Source organism: Accipiter gentilis, chromosome 17 (assembly GCF_929443795.1).
Source record: "Accipiter gentilis chromosome 17, bAccGen1.1, whole genome shotgun sequence".
Lineage (NCBI taxonomy): Eukaryota > Metazoa > Chordata > Aves > Accipitriformes > Accipitridae > Astur > Astur gentilis.
Window position 1 is genome coordinate 18,190,546 of NC_064896.1, and position 22,943 is coordinate 18,213,488.

General features: G+C 36.1%; 1 protein-coding gene across 7 annotated transcripts in view; it reads right to left on the reverse strand.

Annotated features, from left to right (window-relative positions):
* Positions 1-22,943, reverse strand: part of SBF2 (SET binding factor 2) — a 331,511-nt gene that overhangs the window by 162,950 nt on the left and 145,618 nt on the right. For all 7 annotated transcript variants that reach the window (XM_049821080.1, XM_049821081.1, XM_049821079.1 and 4 more), the window contains one exon: positions 6,871-7,008. In XM_049821080.1, coding sequence (XP_049677037.1) covers positions 6,871-7,008 — 138 coding nt within the window. The remainder of the gene's footprint in view (positions 1-6,870; positions 7,009-22,943) is intronic.

A 22,943-nucleotide genomic window follows, 5' to 3' on the forward strand; every position in this document is an offset into this window, starting at 1 on the left:
ATTATTTGAAACTCAAACGAAATAAAATGTGAACAGAAAGTGAAATCGGGATTGTACTTTTATCAATTCATCCAGTCCTAGAGAGAGAACAAACATCTCTCACTACAAAACTTTCACTCTAGTACTTCATTATAATTGTCAAAACCAGTTTGCCCTACGCAAAATCTTGCACTGAAATTGTGCCAAGTTCAGCAAGCCCGTTGTTTTTCAACTAACTGCCCAGCAAAGATGATTTAGAGACCATGCATGATTTCTTATTTTAAGAAAAAATATTTGAATTTGCTTTAGTAATCTTGTGCAAATTGCTCATTTGGGACAGATCCCTTTCTCTCCATGTGACTTAGTCTCTGCTGGTCTGATTTGCAGCTGGTTTATTAACAATCAAAGGCCAAAAATCATTCAGCATCAATTCATTTTATTTACTTTTCAGATTACACGAACGCGTGTATCCAATAAATTCTAACACATGAACAAAAGTTAAAATAAACTTAGCTGACTGCCTCCAGAAGACAAATCTGCATCCTCCCTACAATCTGCTGTACCAAACTAAAAACCACAGGTGAATAGATCTACTTCACGGCTTGTCTATGCACACAGAATTATACCACTGCAGCTAAACTTACACTGGAATAATTATACCAGCATAAAAATCATTATCTTGATTTAATAACTACAAAACAGGATAATAAACTGTAGTAATGCACAGTAGGGATTCTATCAACTGAAAAAGAAAAGGACCAAAAATAGAAAGTTATGCAAAGATCATAAACTTACCAAATAGAGTAACCTCAAGCCTCTGTAACAGGTCAGCTCATTCACTCCTTAAATATTACTGACACTTCAGAGTACTCATGTGCAATAATAAGTAGTTTGCACTGCACCTTCCAGCATTACACAAAATTTACACCGCCAGCCTCTATTAGATGTTTACCATTAAATGTACCTCATTTTGAAAATGCCAGAAGGTGCTTATATGCATTATCATCTAAACACACTGAAAGAACTTTGGAACAAAAGTAACCTCATACCCATGCTTTCTACCTTTCAGTCCAGTTTACACAGCCATAGGCCAAAGCGTATTTTTGGAGTAGGCCATTAGGCTATGCACACCCAGAAAGATCTGGGAAGTTCAAGGTAATACCATTGCAGTTGCCCTATAAATGCTGAAATTCAATGGGGCAATATTCAATAGCATTGAGTAACTGCTTTCAACATGTTAATCTTAGCACTAAGGAATGTTAAAGAACTACAGTAACAAGTCTTTAGCAAGAACTATGCATATGCAAATAGGAATTTCAGAGCTTAGAGTTTACTAAATCTTTCTGAATTTCCCAAAGGCAGCAAACTTGATCCATGGATTCCACCCTTTCAAGCTTACACACCTAATCCAAGGTGAGGAGACTGCAGAGACCTAAGAAACCTAAGAAGAACAAATGGCAAAAATCAAATTACCTTAAGAACGCTGGTAATTCATACCCTATTTTAACTCAGTCATAATGGTTTTTATATAATATAGAACAGCATATGTGGAAGTACACCAAGGCAAAATTTTACACACACAGATTTTTGTTTAATTAAAACACAGTCAAGTAATTCCTTTAAATTGCATATGGGGAAATGCATTGAAAAGATTTTCAATGAATTGCTGAATTAGCATTACTACTGTCTGAAAGTCAGATAAATTATCTGATCTCTACTGACAAGGAAAAGTCTCTGCCTAAAAGACAGTATCCCGTATGCTGTGAGCTGAGACTTGGGGCCAGTGTGTAGACATAGCATAAGAGTAAAGAGGAAAGTGAGACCTTTACCCAAAACAAGCTTCTGCACCCTGCAACAGCATGAGTTCACATTGGGGATGTGTGTGCGAATTCAGGAGCCAGAAGATAAACAGGACAGGAAAAATTACTGCCAGAGTTATTAGGAAGATGGAAATATGCTTTCCTCTGTACAACTGTTCTCACCTTAACTTTAAATTCTGGTCTAGAGAGGATGTCAAAGGTATAAAAGGACATTAAAAATACAAGTCTATTTCTTAGCATACAGAATGGTGGCAATTAGCAGCAACTTTCTCTTTACGCAAGAACAGAAAGGAAATAAGACATTACTTAAATCTCTGTGTGCTATCATAGCATCCATTTTCCAGCAGATTTAGAAAGCTTATGATGTAATATACTAGACATTATTTTTAAAATTGGGGGGGGGGGGGGGGGGTTGGGTCCCCACAAAGATGTGTTTCAGGGCATTGACTGTAAGAGGTCACTTTCAGAACAAATGTAACATTTTGGATATTCACAAAAAGTTATTAAACTTCACCTTAAGAATAACATCCTAATATAACATCCAAAGGGGGATCAGATTTCGCACATGAAAAAGGGTACAACTGAACGGAGTGTTCTCATCCTCTGCTAAAAACCAAATGTCAGTGACTCATCAAGCAGCATATGCTTTAATACAGTAGGGTCACCAACTCTTCAGTCCAAGCATAGAAATTAAAACTTTATGAAGCACAAAGTCATTTTGTTGGCAGTTCTCCCCTTGACTCAGGAAATATTTGTGAATGTTGTGAACCTGCCATTTTATGGTTTGGGATTTTTACAATTTCTTTTTCCTCTTTTTGCAGGGAGGCAAAGAGAGGAAGAGAATGTGAATGGCAGGAAATGGGAGACTTCTGAATTCTTACTTATGTGCATTTTCCAGAGTGATACATTTAATTTTACCAACTTTGTGATCGCAATGTTTTAATGTACACGTGCTTAAGAAAACACAGAAGAATGATACAATCTTGTAATAAGATTGTTATAAACAAATGTTTGGGGTTTTGTGCTGATCTCATTGAGCAGATTTTCTGTAATGCAAGAAATGCAGTTGTACAGGCTCAGTTACTGGCATAAATCATTCTCTAATTTGTTGATGGTGGGGTTGGGGACAGAGGATGAACTTCTTTTAAAGTGCAAAGCAACATACAATTTGACCATTAAGTTCCCAAACGATGTGAGTCAACATTTTTTTAAAAGGTTTCTATCTATGGTGCTCTTCCAAGCATTGTTAGTATAAATTCTAACTGCATAATTGGTAAGAAGCACAGCTGAAGTCAGTAGAAGCATCTGCTGAGTCAAAAGTATTACATCAAGTCTTTGTATGCTAAGTGGTAACATCCAGAAATTGCTGTTAGAAAGAAGAAACTCATTTTAGCAAACAGTGTATACACCACACAGAACTATACATATATCTGTGTGTATGCATTTTTTTGATGGCTAATAAAGTTACACACAGAGTAACTTAGTTTTATGGGTGAATTCCATAGAGTAAGTTACGATTCTTCTGAATACCCTTTTGGCTGCTCAACAGCTTCTGGCTTCAGTCACCAGAAAAATAAGCTAAGTTTTGGGGGTTTTTTTGGTTTATAGGGAAAGTTTTTCTTCAAATCAATGAGATTTCAAGCGCATTTCAAATCAATGAGATTTGAAGTCTGCAGCAACAATCAAAATACAGTAATGGGAAAAAACACCCACAAAAAAAACCCCAAACCCTTCAAGGCACTGTGAGGGAAGAGGAAATAGGGATGTTTTGACTTATTCTCCTCCTAATTCCTGTAGAAGTCAGTATGGCATCCAGCTCCATTCACTAGAGCATCTAAACGGCACCTTAAGCCAGACAGAAACATGGATCAGACCAAGCATGTGCTGGAGACATAAAAAGCTGGAAGGAGAAACCACTGCAGTATCTCAGATTTCTTTACACTTTCTGTTAGTAGGAATTTGATGTGAGGGAGAAATCTTGCACATTGGACTGCTATGAAACATACTAAGGAAGTCTTTAAATGACACCAGATTTACCACTGTTAATTCATTATTAGACTGCCTCTACTAGTTTAGTCACGTTTCAAACTTTAGATTCCTGTTAAGGTCAAACTTTCAAATGCTTCATTTCAATCTCACATGAGGAACATATCTCCTTATACAGCTTTAACAAATGTTACTGGGACAATTAAGTGACACTAGCATCGTAAAACAGAACACTTCATGAAGCATTACATGGCAAAGCTGTATCACCTGCATTCATTCCACCAAGTGAGTTCTATTCCCATATTTAATGGAATATCATGCATTCACCTTCCTTGTGAGTACAGATATGGAGTCTTAATCAAACTAAATATAACATCAATCTTTTTGATATATTATCACAACTTTATGAGAGCTGATCACCAATCAAACTGACCAGAATCCATGCGGATAATAAATTCTGGGTCAGTTCAGAATGACAGTACTGCAACAATGCAAAGTATGATTCATAGATGCCAACAAATAAAACAGTATTTTACTTTCTATCCAGGGGTAGGAAGTTGAAAATAGGCCATCAGCTGATTACTAGAGCCTGTGCTTTTCTCTGAAAAATTTGTTATGACATGCAAGTACCAAGAGATTAACCTGAATCCAGGGCTTTCAGAGATACCAAGGAGAATACTTTTTTCCCTGCAGACTATATAGCTTTTACAGTTGCTGTTATTAGTCTTGCACCCTAGGTTATCATGGGTACCGCCTAAATATACTACCCAAGTACAACCTCCTTACGTTGCAGGTGGCGTTTATTTACAAATTATCCTGTAACAAACAGCTGAAGCAGGAATGAAGGGAACTGGAATGACAGAATTAGCTTTCTCAGACCTAGCTTGATCAATTCAGTCAAAAAGGTTCTTGTATCACTATGCACGAGGCTCAAAAAAGGTTCAATAGTTCTCTTCTAGCATTCACAAGCTGAGAAATTTGTTTGTTTTCACTTTGCACTTTAATTAACCACAGAAACTTCCAAGTGGTTGATTCCAGATTTTTGTGAAGACTATTCTGCCAAACCAAACATCTAATCTGCTCTAACTGAATTCCGGCCAATCTCATGTATCATCAAGGTTTACCTGGTGAAGGCTACTGGGAAAAAAGTAACTCTTTTTGGGGGGGAAATTTAATCTTACTTTTGTCTTAGTGAGTTATATCATTCAGTTAAAAAAAATTGAACTGTATTTAACTGTGAGAAGTACTGTCCAGATTTCATTTCAAGTCCTGGACACTATGTTTCATGGACTGTTTGTTTAATGAGGCATGCATCTGAATGGTTAAATCAATATTACTTTCATAGCCCAATGCTTCATAAGCTTATGTTTCATTACAGATTGTACATGTGCTGAATTCTTGTCTAATGACCATGTAACAGGGCACGTTCAATTATTCTCTTTGGGTTTTAGAAAGAAACAGGAAGTTTGGCTATAAACAATGCAGTCATAGAATAAATTTCACCACAGTAAATTCATCTGAAAAATATGCATTCTTTACAACACAGCCAGGAATGGCATTATGAGAACCAACATCCTGCTGTACTCAATTTTTTATTTTTTTTTTTTATTTTTTTTTTGTATTAATACTTCGCTAATGTAAGAAAAAAACCTTTTAGTTAATACTGAATGTTTTGTGATGAGCATTACTTGAAAGATGTGGATAGTGAATCAAAAGCAGCTTCTAGAAACCACAGGATAAATAACAAGTTTGCTAAATTTAGTATATGTTATGAAATACATAAAGTGGAGGAAGAGTCAGCCATTGCAAACTTATCAGCTGGGAAAGAATTACTATAGAAGATTTCACTTTTTACTTATAAAATAAAGGAAAGATGACAGACATTAAATAATGACAAAACTTTTAATAGGACAATGTCAGTTGATCTACACTAAAATTTAAGACTAAAATACATCTGATTTTTGGTTACATTTCTGCTTTTAGCTCCTTTTCATAATCTACAAAAATACCCAGCTAAACTGTAGCATTAATGAAATAAGAACAACTATTGTTCTCTGGCTTCCAATTGTCCCTAGAAAAAGCACAAAATTGTTACTACTATGCTGCATCTTTTAATTATTCTACAAATAGGGTAACATTTCAACTCCAGTATTAAATAAACAGAGTACACTTGGATTATTAAACCATTTCTTAAATTAATCAATAATGTTACAGTTCTTTACTAAAAGAGCAAAAACAATACTTTACTTAGCCATCCATTTAATCTTAACTAATTTTAATATACTTAATGCCAAGGTTTTACTTACTTTTTAATTTTCATGTGGGAAAGAAAATATTTCAAAACCTAACAATGACGGTCGGCAATTAGAGATTGGATTAGGTTTTCCCTAGGTTCTAGCTTCTAAAGATTCCAAGTATTATGTCATAGCAGAGATTCTGTGAAGTACTTTACATCAAATGGGAAACAAAATGTCTATTTTTGAAAGACAGTGGTTGCCCAAAAATAATTAAATACATGTTTAAAAACAAACACTGCCAAGTAGCTGACACCCAAAATCTGACCTACCTAAAAAACAGAAGAACTATTCTATCAGTTTTAAAATCTTGCCATTTACACCCACACAAATCTTGCCAATAAATGCACTTACAGAAATATGTATATACATTATAGCACACTTGTACACATTTGTCCTGTGCTGGCCTGAAAAAGTTGGCCAGCAGAGGGAGCAGAAGTTAATAAACCTTTTTCCTAGAACAAAGCTAAGAATCATTCATGCTATGTCAAATACGGAAGTAAATGAAAGGAACACCATATTGGCTGTCCCATTAAAAAAACGTGGTGGAGAAAAAGAAATTCTATGAAAGGTTTTTGGCTAGGGTTTTTTTGTTGGTTTTTATCTGTTTTGAAAAACACAAACAAGTACATCGAGCTTACCTTTGTGCAAAACATGCATTTCTGTGTGACAGAACAATACATCCTTACCAGGAACAGCAAAATATTTTCTAAAGTTGTCCTCTGTAACATTAATCTATTGTTTCTAGGCACCTTTTTCTGCATTTGTGTTACTTATTGTAAAGTTTGTACCTGCAGGTTAATCTCTGCTTCATAGAAAGTTAAGCAGGAACAGTAGTGCCTCTCTGAGTCTATATCAGTCAAAACCACCACAAAGAACGTTGGCTGTTTTCTCTCTTTCGAAAGCTGCCATCCTCCAGGCTGGCAAAACTAATAAAACAAACAAACAAACAAAGAGACATATAGTTAGGCAGTAATATCAATTGTTTTAAAAAATATAACAGAATGTTATCTGAAGCAAGAAGCTCATTTCATTTAAAGTGAACATATGCAGGGTTGCAAAATTTGGAGAAAACGGGGAAAACCCAATAGGTTTTGGAGTTGGTCAGACTGATGTAAATCTAGCTCTACAGACATCAAGGGAGCTACAACTCTACGAACTGAAGATGTGTTCCTTCGAATTCAATATTCAAGATCATCTTTGCAGGGTTTAACAGGCAACAACAGGAATAAATTGACATATTACACAGGTTTCATTTGGATGACAGGTTGGAATTTGAAGCTAAAATTCTTATGTATCTACATTTTTAATTTCTCCACTTATTTCTACATTAAATTTATCTAATCAAACATAGACATTCTACTTACATCTACTTGCAAAATTATTCAATGCTTACTCCTACAAAAGACTATTTATAGAGCAATATTTTTCATCCATTTATTGATTACCACTATAAACTTCATTGTGGGCATCTGGAATTTTATAAGAGGTCATACCATAGAAGGGGTATAAGTTTTGCCACCCCTGTGAAAAATATGTTCAGGTTTCATGACTTCCTAAGTCTCAAGGACAAAGAAAATCACTTGCTTCTCGGACTCAGAGTGTCTGCAGTTCTCCAAATACTTCAAATGTACTTGGAATACTAAATGTTTCCAAGCTCTTGCACAAATGAGCAGATTAAATATGTGCAATACTTAAAATACACCTCAACCCTAAGTCCATTCAGTATTTGTTCCTTCAAGCTGACCAGGACCATGACAGTGCAAGTCACCAGAACCAAAGACAGAAATTCTGACCTCAGAAGAGAGATGCACAAGCAGCATGAACAAAGAGAGAACTACAGCTCAAAAGCAAGCAAAGGGAAAAGTGTACAGTTTTTCTTCTTTTTTCAATGACTGGAGTACAATGTTGGTTAATAACTTGTTCCTAGTAATGGAAGAGTGTGCTGCAATTCAGAAATCAGTTTGCTGAAGATTCTTGAGATGGTCTTTATGGAATTTTGTATTCACTGCTTCTCTTACTTAAGGCTGAAGTCACATACACAAAAAATTCACAAGTACATGTTATTAGCAAAATTATAAACTTAGAATTTACATGAGGCAAAGGTAATAGCCCCTGTATGTATTAGAAATTTAAATAATAATAATAATTCTAGAATTGTTAAACAATGCAGATACCAAAGGAACCAGAGAGATAAGTAAAAAAATCTCATTTTTCCCAGCAATTGCTTCTTTCTCCTAGACAGCTGCTAAAAACTGAAGAGCATGAAGAATAAATTATAAACAAATCTTTACTACAGATTCATCTTCAGAACCACTACAATAAAACCTGGGTAGCCTTAGGTGAACAGCAGTTAAAACTCTGCCTCTGATACAGCTTATTTTATGATCCTGGGAAAATCTTCAAAACCAAAGTTTTCTCATGTTACATTCTTCAAATTCTAGATAGTCAGCTTAACACTTCTGAGTCTGTACCCTTAGAAGTGCTAAGCACCTCCTCTTGCATCCGAGAATAACGGTTCTGAACACCAAAAAGTACTCTGAGAAAAGAAATCCTAGTCATTCCAAGCTAAGCATCCAGTATTAGTCCATGATTTTGATAATACTGGCCTAATCTCCTTTTGGTTTTCATCCCATGTCAGTTAAAAATAAGAAGATGCCATTATTAATCTCGCAGGACTGCTATAAAGATAATGTAATATCATCAATATATACAGACATTATAATGAAAGCATCATTTAAAAGTTTGATAATAAGATCATTAGAGTTCTATATGTATTGCAGAGTTTAGATGGTGTGTGGTAAACGAAGCCTGGAATCCATAGCACAAATAAGATAACCCCCCCAAAACTCTGAATAGTTATTTGTTCAATGAGTATGAGCAAAAACACAAAGAATGCAGTAAGATTCTGTTAAAAAATCAGACCTTTCCATGGTATACGGTTAAAACTGCGTCATCTATACAAGGTAGATCAGCTTAAGGTTGCTCATGCAGTCCTAGCTCTGGCAGTTCTTAAGCTCTGAACACTTGAGTTTTCAATCTTAACACTCTTTCAGGTCTGCCAAGTCTACCAGTTCTGATAGGAGATCCATGCTGGTGACACTACCCTTTAGCTTTACGGGTAATCTCCCATCTCACACGTGTAAGCAGCAATCTATCAGATTTCTGAGTATCTGGCATTCCTGGACAAAGGACCATTCCGCATGCACCAAACACCACCCAACTAAAAGCACAGAAGAGCTTGTATATCCAAGTAATCCACAATGTATTCTGCACCCAAATGACAAATACATGAGCTTGGGATGTGCGGCTCGTGCATAGCCAGTTTTCACACGATACACACCAAATCTACCAATTTTGAACTTTGAGGTATTGGTACGTTCATTTTGAATATACTTTTTGTATTTATTTTAAAATACAATAAATTTTAAAATAATTCTTTTTATTGTAATAAGACATTATTAGCAAGTCTACTGCATAAAATTTATACCAACATCTGCCCTATAAACTGGCAAATGCACAGGAAAACCAACAGCTAAATTTTTACCTATCAGAAGTGACTGTTGACCTGGGCAGGCTGCTCTCAATAGCAATCTCTCAATCTTTATGCATGTCTAAACCCTACTCAGGTCAATGAGAAATCTTCCCGATTTCAAAATGATCTTGTGTATAACATATGCTTTCTAGATTTAAGTATTTTACTAGAAAACAACAATTAGTGATTGTTAAAGAAAACAGCTGAAGTAGAGTACACCTACTGGCTACACAGAGAATTTGTGTTTTAAAATAAACTGGAAGAGATTTATAAATATAGATTGAGAATAAAGACAACATGCTCCTCCAAGAAATTAAACAATGAATGATTCTCAGCTTCCTTAAAATAAGGTAATAAGTGTAATATTTGAAATCCAAACAACATCGAGAAGAACTTTCCACATTAGTATAAATACAAGCTACTATCCAGTATGATTACCAGCACAGTCTGGCCACTAAGAACAGGAAAATGTTTCCTTACCAAACCAGATGCTACACCAAAACAGAAAAAAGCACCACTGTGAATATAATTCAAAGGTCATGTGCTTCTTCCGTAAACAAGAAAAAAACCCAGAAGTTTAAAAATGAACACGCTCCCATATTGTTTCACTTATTTGCCAGAATTCTTGGAACCAGAACATAGCTTCTATCAAAGACAAGGAAAATTAGAAAGAATCAGATGGTCCAACTCGCTATATATAGAAAAAAGCCTCTAATGGTGGCGAGTGCTTCAAATCGACTCCACATTACAACTGATTGCCTTCTAAAATCTAGTGCAAATATCCAGAAGTTGTGCTGAAGAATATGTAACAGATCTTTTATTCAAGGTGCTAAAATGACATTTCAAGCATTGTTTGAAACTGCAGGTGCCCACTGAAGCACAGAACTTTCTCTTAGTTATTCCCACAAATGCTTTCAGACTAAACAAGAAAACAGACAGATTTAAAAGTAACACAGAGTGTTTTAAAACAGTGTGGCTGGGTTTGCCACCTTTAAAAATTTTGTATGTCGTCACCACAAGCCTTCTCTCTGGAGTCTAGATGTGACTAATAAATGTTTAAAAGTGACATTTGTTCTTCTAGTTTTTATAAGCCAAAAACATCCTCTTTGCTTGGTTCATAAATTTGTTCCTTCTTTCCTATCTAAAGCCATAGCTGTACTCCTACTCCTTGCCTTGTCCTTCTCTATTAAAATAAATGATTTGCATAAATCAGCATATATCTTAGATATACTGTATACAGCTTTGGTGTCTAGAATCACGGAATCATAGAACGTCTTCAACTGGGAAAGACCAATGAGGCTCAAGTCCAACTCCTGACTCCACAGAGGGCAACCTCAAAGTTAAATCATGTGTCTAACAGCTTTGTCCAAATGCTTCTTGAATGCGGACAGGCTTGAGGCCTTGACCACTTCCCTGGGGAGCACTCTAAGGTCTGTTGAAAAATTGAAGAATATATAAAAATAGTCACAATTTCTATTAGAGCACTGGAGGAATTAGGGTGTAGGAAGAAGGCTTATTGGATACTGTGGAAGCGAAGACTACATACTATTATTATACTGAACAGTAATTATATAGTGTTCGAGTTTCATTAGAGAAAAATTATCCTTACCATGGCAGAGCTATATTATCTGTCCTCCATATCTGTAGATCAGAAATTACTCATTTGCTGAATTGCATGTTAGAACTTTGTCATTTACCTCTGGGCTTGCACCCCAAGCACAACCAAGTCCATAAAAAAAAACTCGAACCAATATTCTAGTTGGGTCTGTGCAGCTACAGACTGCTTTCTCTGCACTTTACATTGTTTTCTGTATCAACTATCTGGTCAGCTTTCCATCAGAAATCCACTACCCCTGATGGCACTACCAAAGCAGAAAGAGGAAAAAACTTGTTCAGAAAATTTACGACATGATACATTCTTTGCAAGCCATCTGTTGAAAGCATTTTTTGAAAAGTTTATACAGAAGACAAGGTCTGTGATATACCATTACAGAACCCTGCACTTAAATAATTAAATAATTATATTTAAAATATATTCTCACCGTATATATTTTCTTCAAATATATTTGTGCACTTGTTTCTTGTTAAATAAAATCCAAAGCTATCTGGATGCACATAAAATAGAAAACATTTGAACTGTATTGACAAGACTTGAATTAAATGATCCCAAAATGACTTTAGAATTTAAAACATCTGACACAGATATCCACCCTCCTTTCTAGTTTAACTCTTTCACCAAACATTTGATTGTCCCTTGGATGACTCTGGGCATAAAGTTTCATTTTATTAAGTCTGCTTCTGTAGACTTTCTCTTACTTTTCAAATAACTGTGCTTTGTGTTCAACATGTATCATCATCATCTTTTCTACAATCCTCCCTGAAAATAAAGAACCATGTTCTGGACATTATGTGAGGGAAGTTTGTTTCATCTGGACTTGCATGACCTAGCACCAGCTGCTCAGTATTTCACCATTTCACCATTCACTTAAGTATGGAATTTTGGCAAAGGCAACTTTCTTTTTCAGATGCATACCTCTACTTAAAACTAAAGAAAACAATTGCAATGCTCACTGGTGTAATAAAAAAGCAATGTTATTAAGCTGTAAATCTGAGGAAATGCTTGAAACTTTAGGGATATCTCTGAATGTAAACAGAATACAAAATATACGCTGAATTTTATAACATCTTCCTGCTTTTCAACATCTTGCATCTAAGAAACTGCATATTTATCCTTAGCCTAGTCTAAAATAAAACTAGTGCACTTAAAGTATACTCCAAATTATTTCCAGGTAAAAGCCTGTTTCAAGTGTTGTAGAAGATTCTGATGACCAACTGTAAACAATTAAGCTCAGCCATAAAGAAAAAAATGGCTTTTAATCATAAAAGAAATATAAAGGCCTTTTTTACCCTGGAATGCACTGAAATACAGAGTTCCCCAAGATGAACCTTTACACGGTCACCTTATGCCACCTGTGAACTGCTGGAACCTGCTGCCAGGATCTCCCACAAAGGTGCATGCAAACCATCTGCCCACCTCTCCCACCCAGTCCAGTCAGAGGCTGGTGGGGTGCTGAAGCCAGAAAAGAGGTGAAGACATTAATGTATTTCAGTAATTCCAGGCTTTCTAACCTATGACACCAAAGAGACAAAGGAAAGGCAAAAGGAGCGTGAATACGCAGTGTTCATTTGAAATCAAGGAAATGCTTTCTCCCCTTACCAATCCCAAAAAGCACACTTAGGTGCCTGCACATGCTGGTGTTATTGGATACTACCTGTCCCTTAGACTCTCACGCCTGACATTGGTTGAAATATTTTAGGGAATCACATTAGCAGTGGCAGGAGGGTTGTTTGTGACTACAGGTGACATTACTGTCCAAGAAGAGTTCCAGGCGAGTCATCTTTCTCCTCCTTGCCTGGGACAGACTCTCCCCATGTACTGGGAACATTCCTACCTCAGTTGCCAGTCAAAGTAAAAACCATGTCAAACGAGACACTAAGAAACACTTCCCCTCGGACAAAAGATCTTCAACCACATTCTTGGGCTTCCTAAGGCTGAAAGATCTCTCATTGGCACTAATCCTGCACAAGTGACAGATGAGGTACTCTCTAATTTGAACTACAGATTAAAGTGAGCCTCAATAATTAGATACTCAAGCTTGTCACAGAGACCCTGCAGCAAAAGTCCAACAAAAGAAGAAAAATTAAAATATTTGGGAACATCTCAACTAAAATCAGCTAATTCATCCTCCAAAGCCAGAGAGATGGAGAAGTCTTTTACTGAAGGTCATCAAGAACTAGGTTAACCTCCCACACACACTAGTAAATATATAAGCCTGGCTATACATCTACACATGCACATGAAAAAAATCAGTTTCAATTTCATTGCTTTGCTTTTTTAAAACCTTGTAACACTGTGTAATTTTAAATGCCTTTCCACAATGAACTGCTATGCTAGAAACCCAAACTTACAACAAGCATTTCTACAAGGACTGTATTCCCGGTTTGTCTTCTGAAAATATATTTGAACTGGCTTTTAGAAAGAAAACTATACCCATCAAGAAACCAGTTTCTTTTTCTGCTTTCAGAACACTTAATATCTCCATCCCAGTGGTTTATTTAAAAAAAAAAATAAAATAAAAATCTGGCAAACAATTTTCTGACTATTTCTGAACAAAATCAACCTAGACTACAGATGTGGTGACTTACAACTAACTATTGTACGCTAACGCCTTTATTTCAGGAACAGCACAGGATTAATTATGACATTCTAAATGGGGTTTTATTCTCAAAATGAACTTCTGATGTCTATAGTAATTGTGTTTAATAAGAAAGTGAAATTAGTGTCCTTGTGCTTGGACTTTGTATTCATTTATTTAAACCATGCTCCCTCCTCTTGTTTTCAGCCAAGTACCCATCAAGATAATCTTATGGCAATTTAAAAATTCTGAGACCCTTGGACCCCGAACCGTTTTGTACCACCACCCCCAACAAAACCCAACCCACCCACCATGCTCTGGTCTATCTCAGGCAAAGAGAGTGAGACAGCTGTGGACAGTAACCAGAAATTCTCAGATGCACATCAGGATGTCAAACCAAATACAAATACGTTAGGTGTCTGAAGCAGATATTTTATGTCAGAGAATTTCTTTTTTTTTTTAGCATATATTGTAAACTTCATCAAAAAGTTAATAAGTCATAAATTAAACTCTCGGGACTTAAAACTGAAATTCAGGAACACATAGCCTGCCTTCAAAATTTCTCTTACCAATAAATGCTTGTTAGTCAGGAATAATTGCTGCCAATGACTCCATCGGTCAAAAGAATAATGAGAAGTCGGGATTCTAAATATTCAACATGAAAGCTGAAAAGACAGTTCCAATGCAGCAATAAATTCAAGTAAGACATGACTTCAGTAAATTATACTTCAGTCTGGAGAATACACGTCTATAGTAAACGAATTGTGATTGGTTATGACAGAAAAAAGACAGTATGGGTGGAAAATATCTGATATTTAGAATATTTCTGAAGCAACACTGAAAGAAGGACACTGAAAAAGAGTATTATCATCAAAGAAATTCATTCTTTGTATTAAATGTTTGTGGTTTAATTTTCAGCATGAAATGGATAAAGAAGCATCTTTGTCCCTCTTAACCTATTCAACAACCACTGCTCAGGAGTGGTTTCCTAAATGCATTGTGACACTTTCTAAGACAATGATTAATTTGTTTTAGGGTTTTTTTTCTATTTTTACTGACCACTCTCTATACACTTCAGGAGACTGGCAGTCATTTGAGATATAGAAGGCTAGAAAAAGTTTCAATTTAGAAACATAAATGAGTATTTTATACATATTTATCAGTCAAGCATGAAATATTAACCTTGCCTAATGCACTCTTTTCTCTCCCTCCCTCTCCCCTGCCTTCTTTCTCTCTCGTCCTCTTTTGACAGTAGTAGCACTGTGTTACAAAAGCGGCCATAAACTTTTTCAAGTCTTTAATGACTTCCCAACTCATTCTCTAGATAATGCTATAAACTATTTTTCAAAAGATATACAGCATGTACAAGTGTAATTATTGCATTAGTTGAATGTCCAAATTAAAAGTACAGCAGGATAATTAATGTACATGGCTCAACAATTAGAATTGGCACACAGTAAGCTATTTATGCAACCATAAATTTTGATTTGCCATTTTAATGCTTAAATATTCCTCCAGAGAAACTGGTCAATGTTATATAAAATACTACTGTAACACACAAAGTCCTCATTATCTTATTTTTATAACTTACACCTGTACAATCAGATACTAAATGACACTGTTAATACCATATGCAGCCTTGCTACCATGTTTGAAGATACATTCTGTTGCTTTCTAGCAATGGTAAAAAAAAGTGCAAGCAGACTTGTGCTATGATTTTGACATTCATTATCTTTTAACTCCTTGGAATATATCTGCCAGAGAAGGGTTTGAAGACTCAACACTTAGAGAAAAAGTGCATGGGTGTGGGTATCTGTGGTAATGCAGTGTATACTAAAAAGAACGTTGATCTGAATTGACAGAGGCCTAGCAACTAAAAGGCCTGTGACTGCTGCAGCAAAACAGACTCAGAGATTTCAGAGAGATGCCAACAGCCTCAAGATGACAAAATACAGAACAGGAAGCCTTAAAATACGCAAATTAATTAAAAAGTCAGAATTTGCTCTTAAAATAGAGAGCAGAATTTAGACTAGAACAAACCACAAAGAGGGTAATATATACCTTAAAACCCCTGAATAAAATGTACTTGGTGCAAACAAAATGATAATCGATTTCTTTTTGAAATATACCCCTTCATAATGCAACCCTCAAACTCACTTGGAGTTCCAAAAAGTGCCTGGGAGGAGCAGCAGAACAAATGACAAGAAACCAGATCAATACAAGCAGCAGGCTGCAAGTTAGCAATTGTAATACTGAGAAGGGATATATGCTTCTAGATCTGGCTCTCAGGGAGTTTGTGCCAAAGCTCCCATGTCTTATATAAAATCTCCATGTTTTGGGGTAGGTCATACTCACCCTGCAGAGGATTCAGTTAACTTCTGAATCTGGCCTTGCCTGATACCTAAGCTCCATGGACTTCCTTAGACCAGCTCTAAGTCTCCTGGTCTAACCATTCTCTAGAAATAATGCCAGCAAAATGGTGGTGCCACCTATCACAGTGGATTATCATTACCTCTTTTAATCATCTTGCACATCAGACACCAAGTTAAAATACATTAATCTACCTTAATGTGTCCTACTCTTTTATTTTCAAATCCAAATCCTATTATAACTCAGTGTGCCTCCAAGATCCAGAACACGGACAACACACCCCAAGCAATCTTCTGCCAGTCTAGCCCTGAGGGAGCCTGTCCCTCCCAGCGTCAACGCTTACATCCAAGGGGTTTTTGGGAAGGCTGGGGAAGTTTAAGTGGGTTGGCAGTCACCTAGCCCAGCATGAGCCCCTCTATCAATGGGAATAGTAGAAGGCCTGAAAAGAGAGCGCGTCCACGACATCCTACAACCTGTCACCTTGCCAAATGCACACTCGCAGCAACCACTCCCACCAGCCACTGCATTATACCTCACACTGCCTGCTCACCATCGCCCTCAAGTTGACCAGAGATGCAAGGCACAGAGATAACTACAACAGTTTACTGCACCAAAAGCTTTATTCAGCTAAGAGAACTTAAATTTAAAAATAAGCAAAGGAAATTACAGGAAGGGTAGTATGTTTCTGGTCTGTTCATTTTGGAAATTTAACAATACTTCTTACATGCCCCGTGTTATTATTTCCCACTTACGGTCACAATCAATTTCCCCTATTGCAGGTGTGAGTTTCCATAAAGAAACAGAAGAGAAAGTACATAAACATAGGAAAATAAAATGTGGCTAAAAATCTCACAAAGAAACATCTTCTCATGTGAGTGAAAGCCTAGACTAGGACCTGAAATAAAAAAGTTTACTGGATTGCAATATGAATGTATCCCATTAATGAAGTTCTGTACACTGGCTGCTACTACTGAATTTTACATTTCCACAGCATTAATGAAGAAAAACATGAAATGCATTTCCTGTCAGCACTCTCACCAAAAACACAGTAAAATAAGTAGCATGAAAAGACAGCTGAAAAGTTCGGTGCTTTCCATTGAGTTTCAGTTTCCTGTGCAGAAAAATGGGATCAAAACCATGAGGCATACTTGTCCTCTCTTCCCACAAAATGGAGGCCTACATTATAATCCATGGGCATTACTACTGGTCTATATTACAGGATGTCTTTAATAGGTGTTGTACGAGAAACACTCGTATGAGAGTTTGCCAGGCAAAAGCTCCAGTATGAACAAAAAGGCTTTGTGCCACTGCAGATGCTTTCACATGCACTGCTGGCATGCCAGCACACAGCTGTTTTGATGAATAGACTGTATTTCCTCCAGGTAGGTTTGCAGAATTTAGCAGTTTCTGAACAAAGAAGATAATAAGAGATTCTAAAAACCTGTCAAAATGAAACTTAGAGAGGTTTGGCATTGAGAAAGTTTGTACTTGTTAAGTTCCTATCTAATCATGGTAACTGCTTTTCCCTTTTGGCATTTCTGCAGACTCCATGTTTGGAAGACATCTTAAACTTAAGTTTTGCATAATCACCAGAAGACTGCAACTGGTATGTTCTCCGTTCTCCACCACATGATAATTAAAACAAAGTAAAGCATTAGAAGTTTTTATGGGGAGCATGCTTCTGTCATAAGATGTTACCGGAATTTAAAAAAAAAAAAAAAAAAAAAAAAAATTTAGAAGAGAGAATGTGAGAACCTCTGATAAAATCCAACATTTTCAAACAGATTGGTTCAGGTAACTTGCATGTAAGAGAAAAGAACCGAGTTCTTCACCACTAAAGTTAATATTCCACAAGTTTTCCAAAAGGGGGAAATCCCAGGGAACTGGAGACTGCAGACATTACTCGTATGATTTAAAAGGGTAAAAAGAACATCCATAGGAAATTAGAGACTAATTAGTACAGCATAGTTTCCATGGATTAAAAGACTAGCTTGCTGACAGACTGGAAAAGATAACCGTTAGCAGAGATGCACATCAGTGAAGCCACCTCTGCTGAAGAAGCATTATACATTTCCCCACCCTCCTCCCAGCTAAAAAGCCTCATCTTTTCCCATGTGTCATTACTGGGCACTCGCAGAACTATTAAGAAAATCACTTTAGAACATGGTGTAGAGAATGCAGAAGAGAGTTTTCCAAATAAGGAAAAAAAAAAAACCAAACCCAACCAAACACACACCCACACCCCACACCCCCCACACCGGGGCTGGAAAAAAACTGTCATATCATGAGTTTAAAAGAGCTCAGCTTTTTTAGTTTATTGCAGAGAAAGTTGAGAAGCACGTTATAGTGTAGCCATATGCAGATAAGGTGTTTGCTAGTGAGGGGATTTCAGGTAAGAATGTTCCAGATCCGGTACTACGACATCAAGTCATCATCATAAAAATTCAAACCTCCAAGTAAGATGTCACTGTCTAGTCAGTTAAGAGGATAGAAAACTGGAACAGGTTATCAGGGTAAGCATTAGGCTCCCCTCAGTTGGAGCTGGAGTCTTTCAAGTAAAATTGAACAGCTTTTGGAAGAAATTATTCACTCCATGTGCATCAGTGCAAGTCAGCCCAGACTGTTGTGGGACCTGGAAATCTACATGAAACCTCGTTCTTCCCTTTTCAGGGCCTGAACATGCTCATAACACTTGAAGCTCTACATTATGATATGTTTATAATCACATCTCATGCTTCAGAGCTTCAGCGATTCAAGCATGGAGATTTTGACAGGATTTCCACCTGAATACCTAAACAGACATCTGAGTTTTTGCGAGAACCAGTGGCAGCGATCCAGCACTTCATGGGGCTGGCAGGTACTGCAGAGAAGTCTGGCTGGCCTGTCTTGCTTATGTGACTAAATGTCGTACGCCAAACCAAGGCCTGAGAAGGAGTCTTCTACCAAATCAAGCTGAGGGATTCAGGGATTTCTTTTGCTTGTTCACTTTCCTCAGTAGCACATGGCATGTTGGTAGCATCAGTGCAAACAATTCTCTTAAGCTCAGGAGATGCTTTGCTTACCCTAATCGCAAGAACGCTATAAATTTGGACAGGACTGAAACTAGCTGGTGTAACTAGAATTGCTGGATACTGTATCACAAATCAATAGTGCTAATTAATAGACTCTAGTCAGACTAAATAAACTGATGTATTTCATATGGTCTTCTCTGTGAAGCCAGAATGAGGTAAAAAAAGTTTTAAAAAATAAACTGATATTTTAAAAAGAAAATAAAAATCTATTGTTTATGAGCAACATACCCAAAATATTATATCATTTTCTATCGTAAAATTTGGTTCTTGGAAAGTACTGAGCATGACTGGATATGAAGGAATAAATATTTTTCAAGTGGGTTGGTAGGGATTAGATAATTCTGTCTTGGCTTGATAATTTAATACAAAATAATTGGTCAGACTCAATACTTGTGAAATATTTTACCCCTTAAAAATGCCAGTTATTGGTAATTAACTAGAACAATGTAGCTTTAATAGAACTCAAAATCTAAGCTGTTAACGTTATTGTTTGGAAAAAAACACACATTTTGCCTTCTGTCACAAGACAGCTAAGAAGTGCAGAAAAAATATCACCTATAAGCACACTTGCACATTTTAACTGCATATAAGTGTCCTCTGCAGTGACAGCGTGCCCAGAAAATGCCTTCTCTTAGTTCTTTACTGGTGGGATAACTCCAGCCTCTTGCATCCAAAGGCACCTGGGCTGCCCTTACAGTTCTTTCAAACTGAGTATCATCAATTATAGATCATCTCATAAAATACAGGGGGGAGTAGAAGCAGAAACTACAACTTTTTTCATGTAAACTGCACAAAAGATGGGGAAAAGATATTGTTGTTGTATATGTTTGTTAAATTATCATCAAATAATTATTACATAATAGAAGAACCTATTGAAGAGTAGGAATTAATACATGGGAAATTACATTGTAAAGATCACATTCTCATTGAAAACATTAAATAACTAACATGTTTCTTTCCCCAAATTAATCAAATGTTAGTGGTACTCCTATGTATAAAAATAGAAACACTAGTCAACCGTGGGGGGTTCCCTTCTACCGTCCCATAAGCATACAGAGGAAATAGAAATATTTCAAGGCATCTGTAATGTCTTACATACTTTGAATAAAATAAAGAGCCAAAACACTTAACAGTACTGAATTTTATTCCAAATTATACCCAAGAGGAAGCCATCTGCAGGAAAAATAAAAAGTAAAAACAAAAAAAACAACACACTTTTGATTTGGACATCACTTGTGCAATACAGCTATCCAAAAGGACAGCATGTTCTTTTAAAAGAATGACTATTTATTCTTTCATGATACAGGCAACACAAAAATCACCTGAAAACTTCCTGGATTTTTAAACTACTAAGAATAAATTACACAGTGTTCCAATGAAACACTGAACTACTTTTGGTTCTTTTATTTTTCCCCTCATCTAACATAAAATATTAGTGTATTGGTAAAAGCTATCTCTAGAAATCTGTGAAACTGATTGATGTTACCCACTGTCAAGCAAATCACTGCTGCTATGGTGAAGTTTGAAAGGAGACTGAAACCTAAGGTCTAAAATGCATTAGCAGTTCAGCATTGATACCTACAAAGCCATGAAAGTCTGAAGCCACTGCTTGAGAAAACAGAAAATGTCAGGTAACTTTTCAACAAAGAAATAACAACATACAGCTTGGTTATACATTCACAGTAAAACTAAAATTCAATATATCAGGAAGACATTTATAAAAAGCTATTGCAAGACACAATCTATGTCAGCGAGATGACGACTATGTCATAAGTGCCGAAGATGTCAACATCTCAGATGCGATGATCTCGTCTGAGCAGCAAGGACTGCAAAGCTGCCTACAAATATATTAGCGTATTCATCATTTTGTCTCAGGAGTAATGATACAAGATGAGCAGAAATACCCGACTGCATGCAGCATTTCCTGATGCATCAATGTTTCCTACATTCCTAAGTCTCCAAAATATGAAACAGATCATACTAAAGAAAAATAATATGAAAAATATTTGCTGTAAACTCCAAACAAATTAAGTGAAAATTTGAAAATAACTATGCAGTACTGGACAAACATTAGAAGGATAATATGTGAGCTTTGACAATGTGTGTATGGGTTACATTAACAAAAAGAACCAAAAAACAAGCAAAAAAAAAAGCCCTTTCAACAGTTGCATACCAGGAAACATGTGTTGACCCAGAACATTTGAACAGCTAACAATAATGTCCTACACTCAATCTACAATGGCACAAAAGAAAAGCAATTTTTCAGAGTATTTGGGGATTGGAGGACCCTTTAAAACATCACAGAAATTTTCTGCTATTTCCATATTTGCTACTCAATACCATGCAATTTAAGAAACAATTTCTTGTTCCTACAAAAAAGCATAACAGGCTGTAGATGCTACCTAATGGTTTTGGCCCACACAGATAAACTCATAGTAGATTGCCAGAAGGATTTTTCAGTTATGCACAGATTTGTACCAAAATAGAAACCAATGGACTATTTTTCAATAAATAGTATACCCCACCCCCTCAGATTTTCATAATAATAACTATGTCATTAAAAACTTAAGCCTTCGCAACTTGAAAACACTAGTTGTATAGAGACCAAGTCATGGTTTAGTGGGCATGGTGGTGTTGGGTTGATGGTTGGACTCGATGATCTTAAAGGTTTTTTCCAACCAAACGATTTTATGATTCTATGATAAACACAAGCCTACGCATTTCTGCAAGTAGTCAGAAAGTTACTACTGTACTGTATTTCGTAAACTACACTTTACCCACAACAAAAAGAACTCTCCATTTAAATTCAGAACTACATTCTAATTTCTTTTTAATTGAGCTGAAATCTTGAATACCTGAACATAAGCCTGAAAGTCAAATGTCCCAATGAATTTCATCTTTTGCAAAGTTTTGCCTAGAGCTAGGAAATAAATATATTAAAAAATAACCAGCTCTTCTTAGTATTATTGTGAAAAAGCTCATGCTGGCACTTCTGGTTTGAAAGACTAAAGCTTATATTTTCAAAGATAGTCCATACTGAAATAACAAAAAGCTATGATATATGTACACTGAAAATGTCAGCTAGATAACACTAGTTATAGTTCTATACTGACTTATTCCTTTTTAATATTTAACCTGGATCCAAACAACTTGTATGCAAGAATCCTCCTAGATTGATGTATAAATAAGTTCTCATCAAGTTCAGCAAAGGGAAATGCACAGTCCTGCACCTCAGCAGGAATTTCTCAACAGAAAACCATAGAAGTAAATTGACTTAATTGTTACTGTGCAGTGATTTTTAAAGACTCGCTTTAACTTTCTGTTCCTCTGCAAATATGGAAAGCAATCCATTACAGCAAAGACAGATAGGCTGACATGAAAGCCTACTTACTGAAAATGTTTGTAGCCTTCCCCAAGCAATTATCTCAATCTATCAAAACATCAAAATTTTACGCTCTCTTCTGATAACTAAACCTTTCACATCTAAAAACCAAAATTTTCCATTTGTATTACCGTGGAACAACAGACACATTTTAAAAACATTCCTCTACATGTCTGCTTTAAGAAAAAAATTGTAATAAAAGAAACAAGTGAATGCAAGAGAAAAGCAAATTAAGCAGATGAGCAGAAGATATGGGAAAGAAAAAATCTACCACAATACCAGGTCAAAATTAAGCAGAGGGAATAGAAAG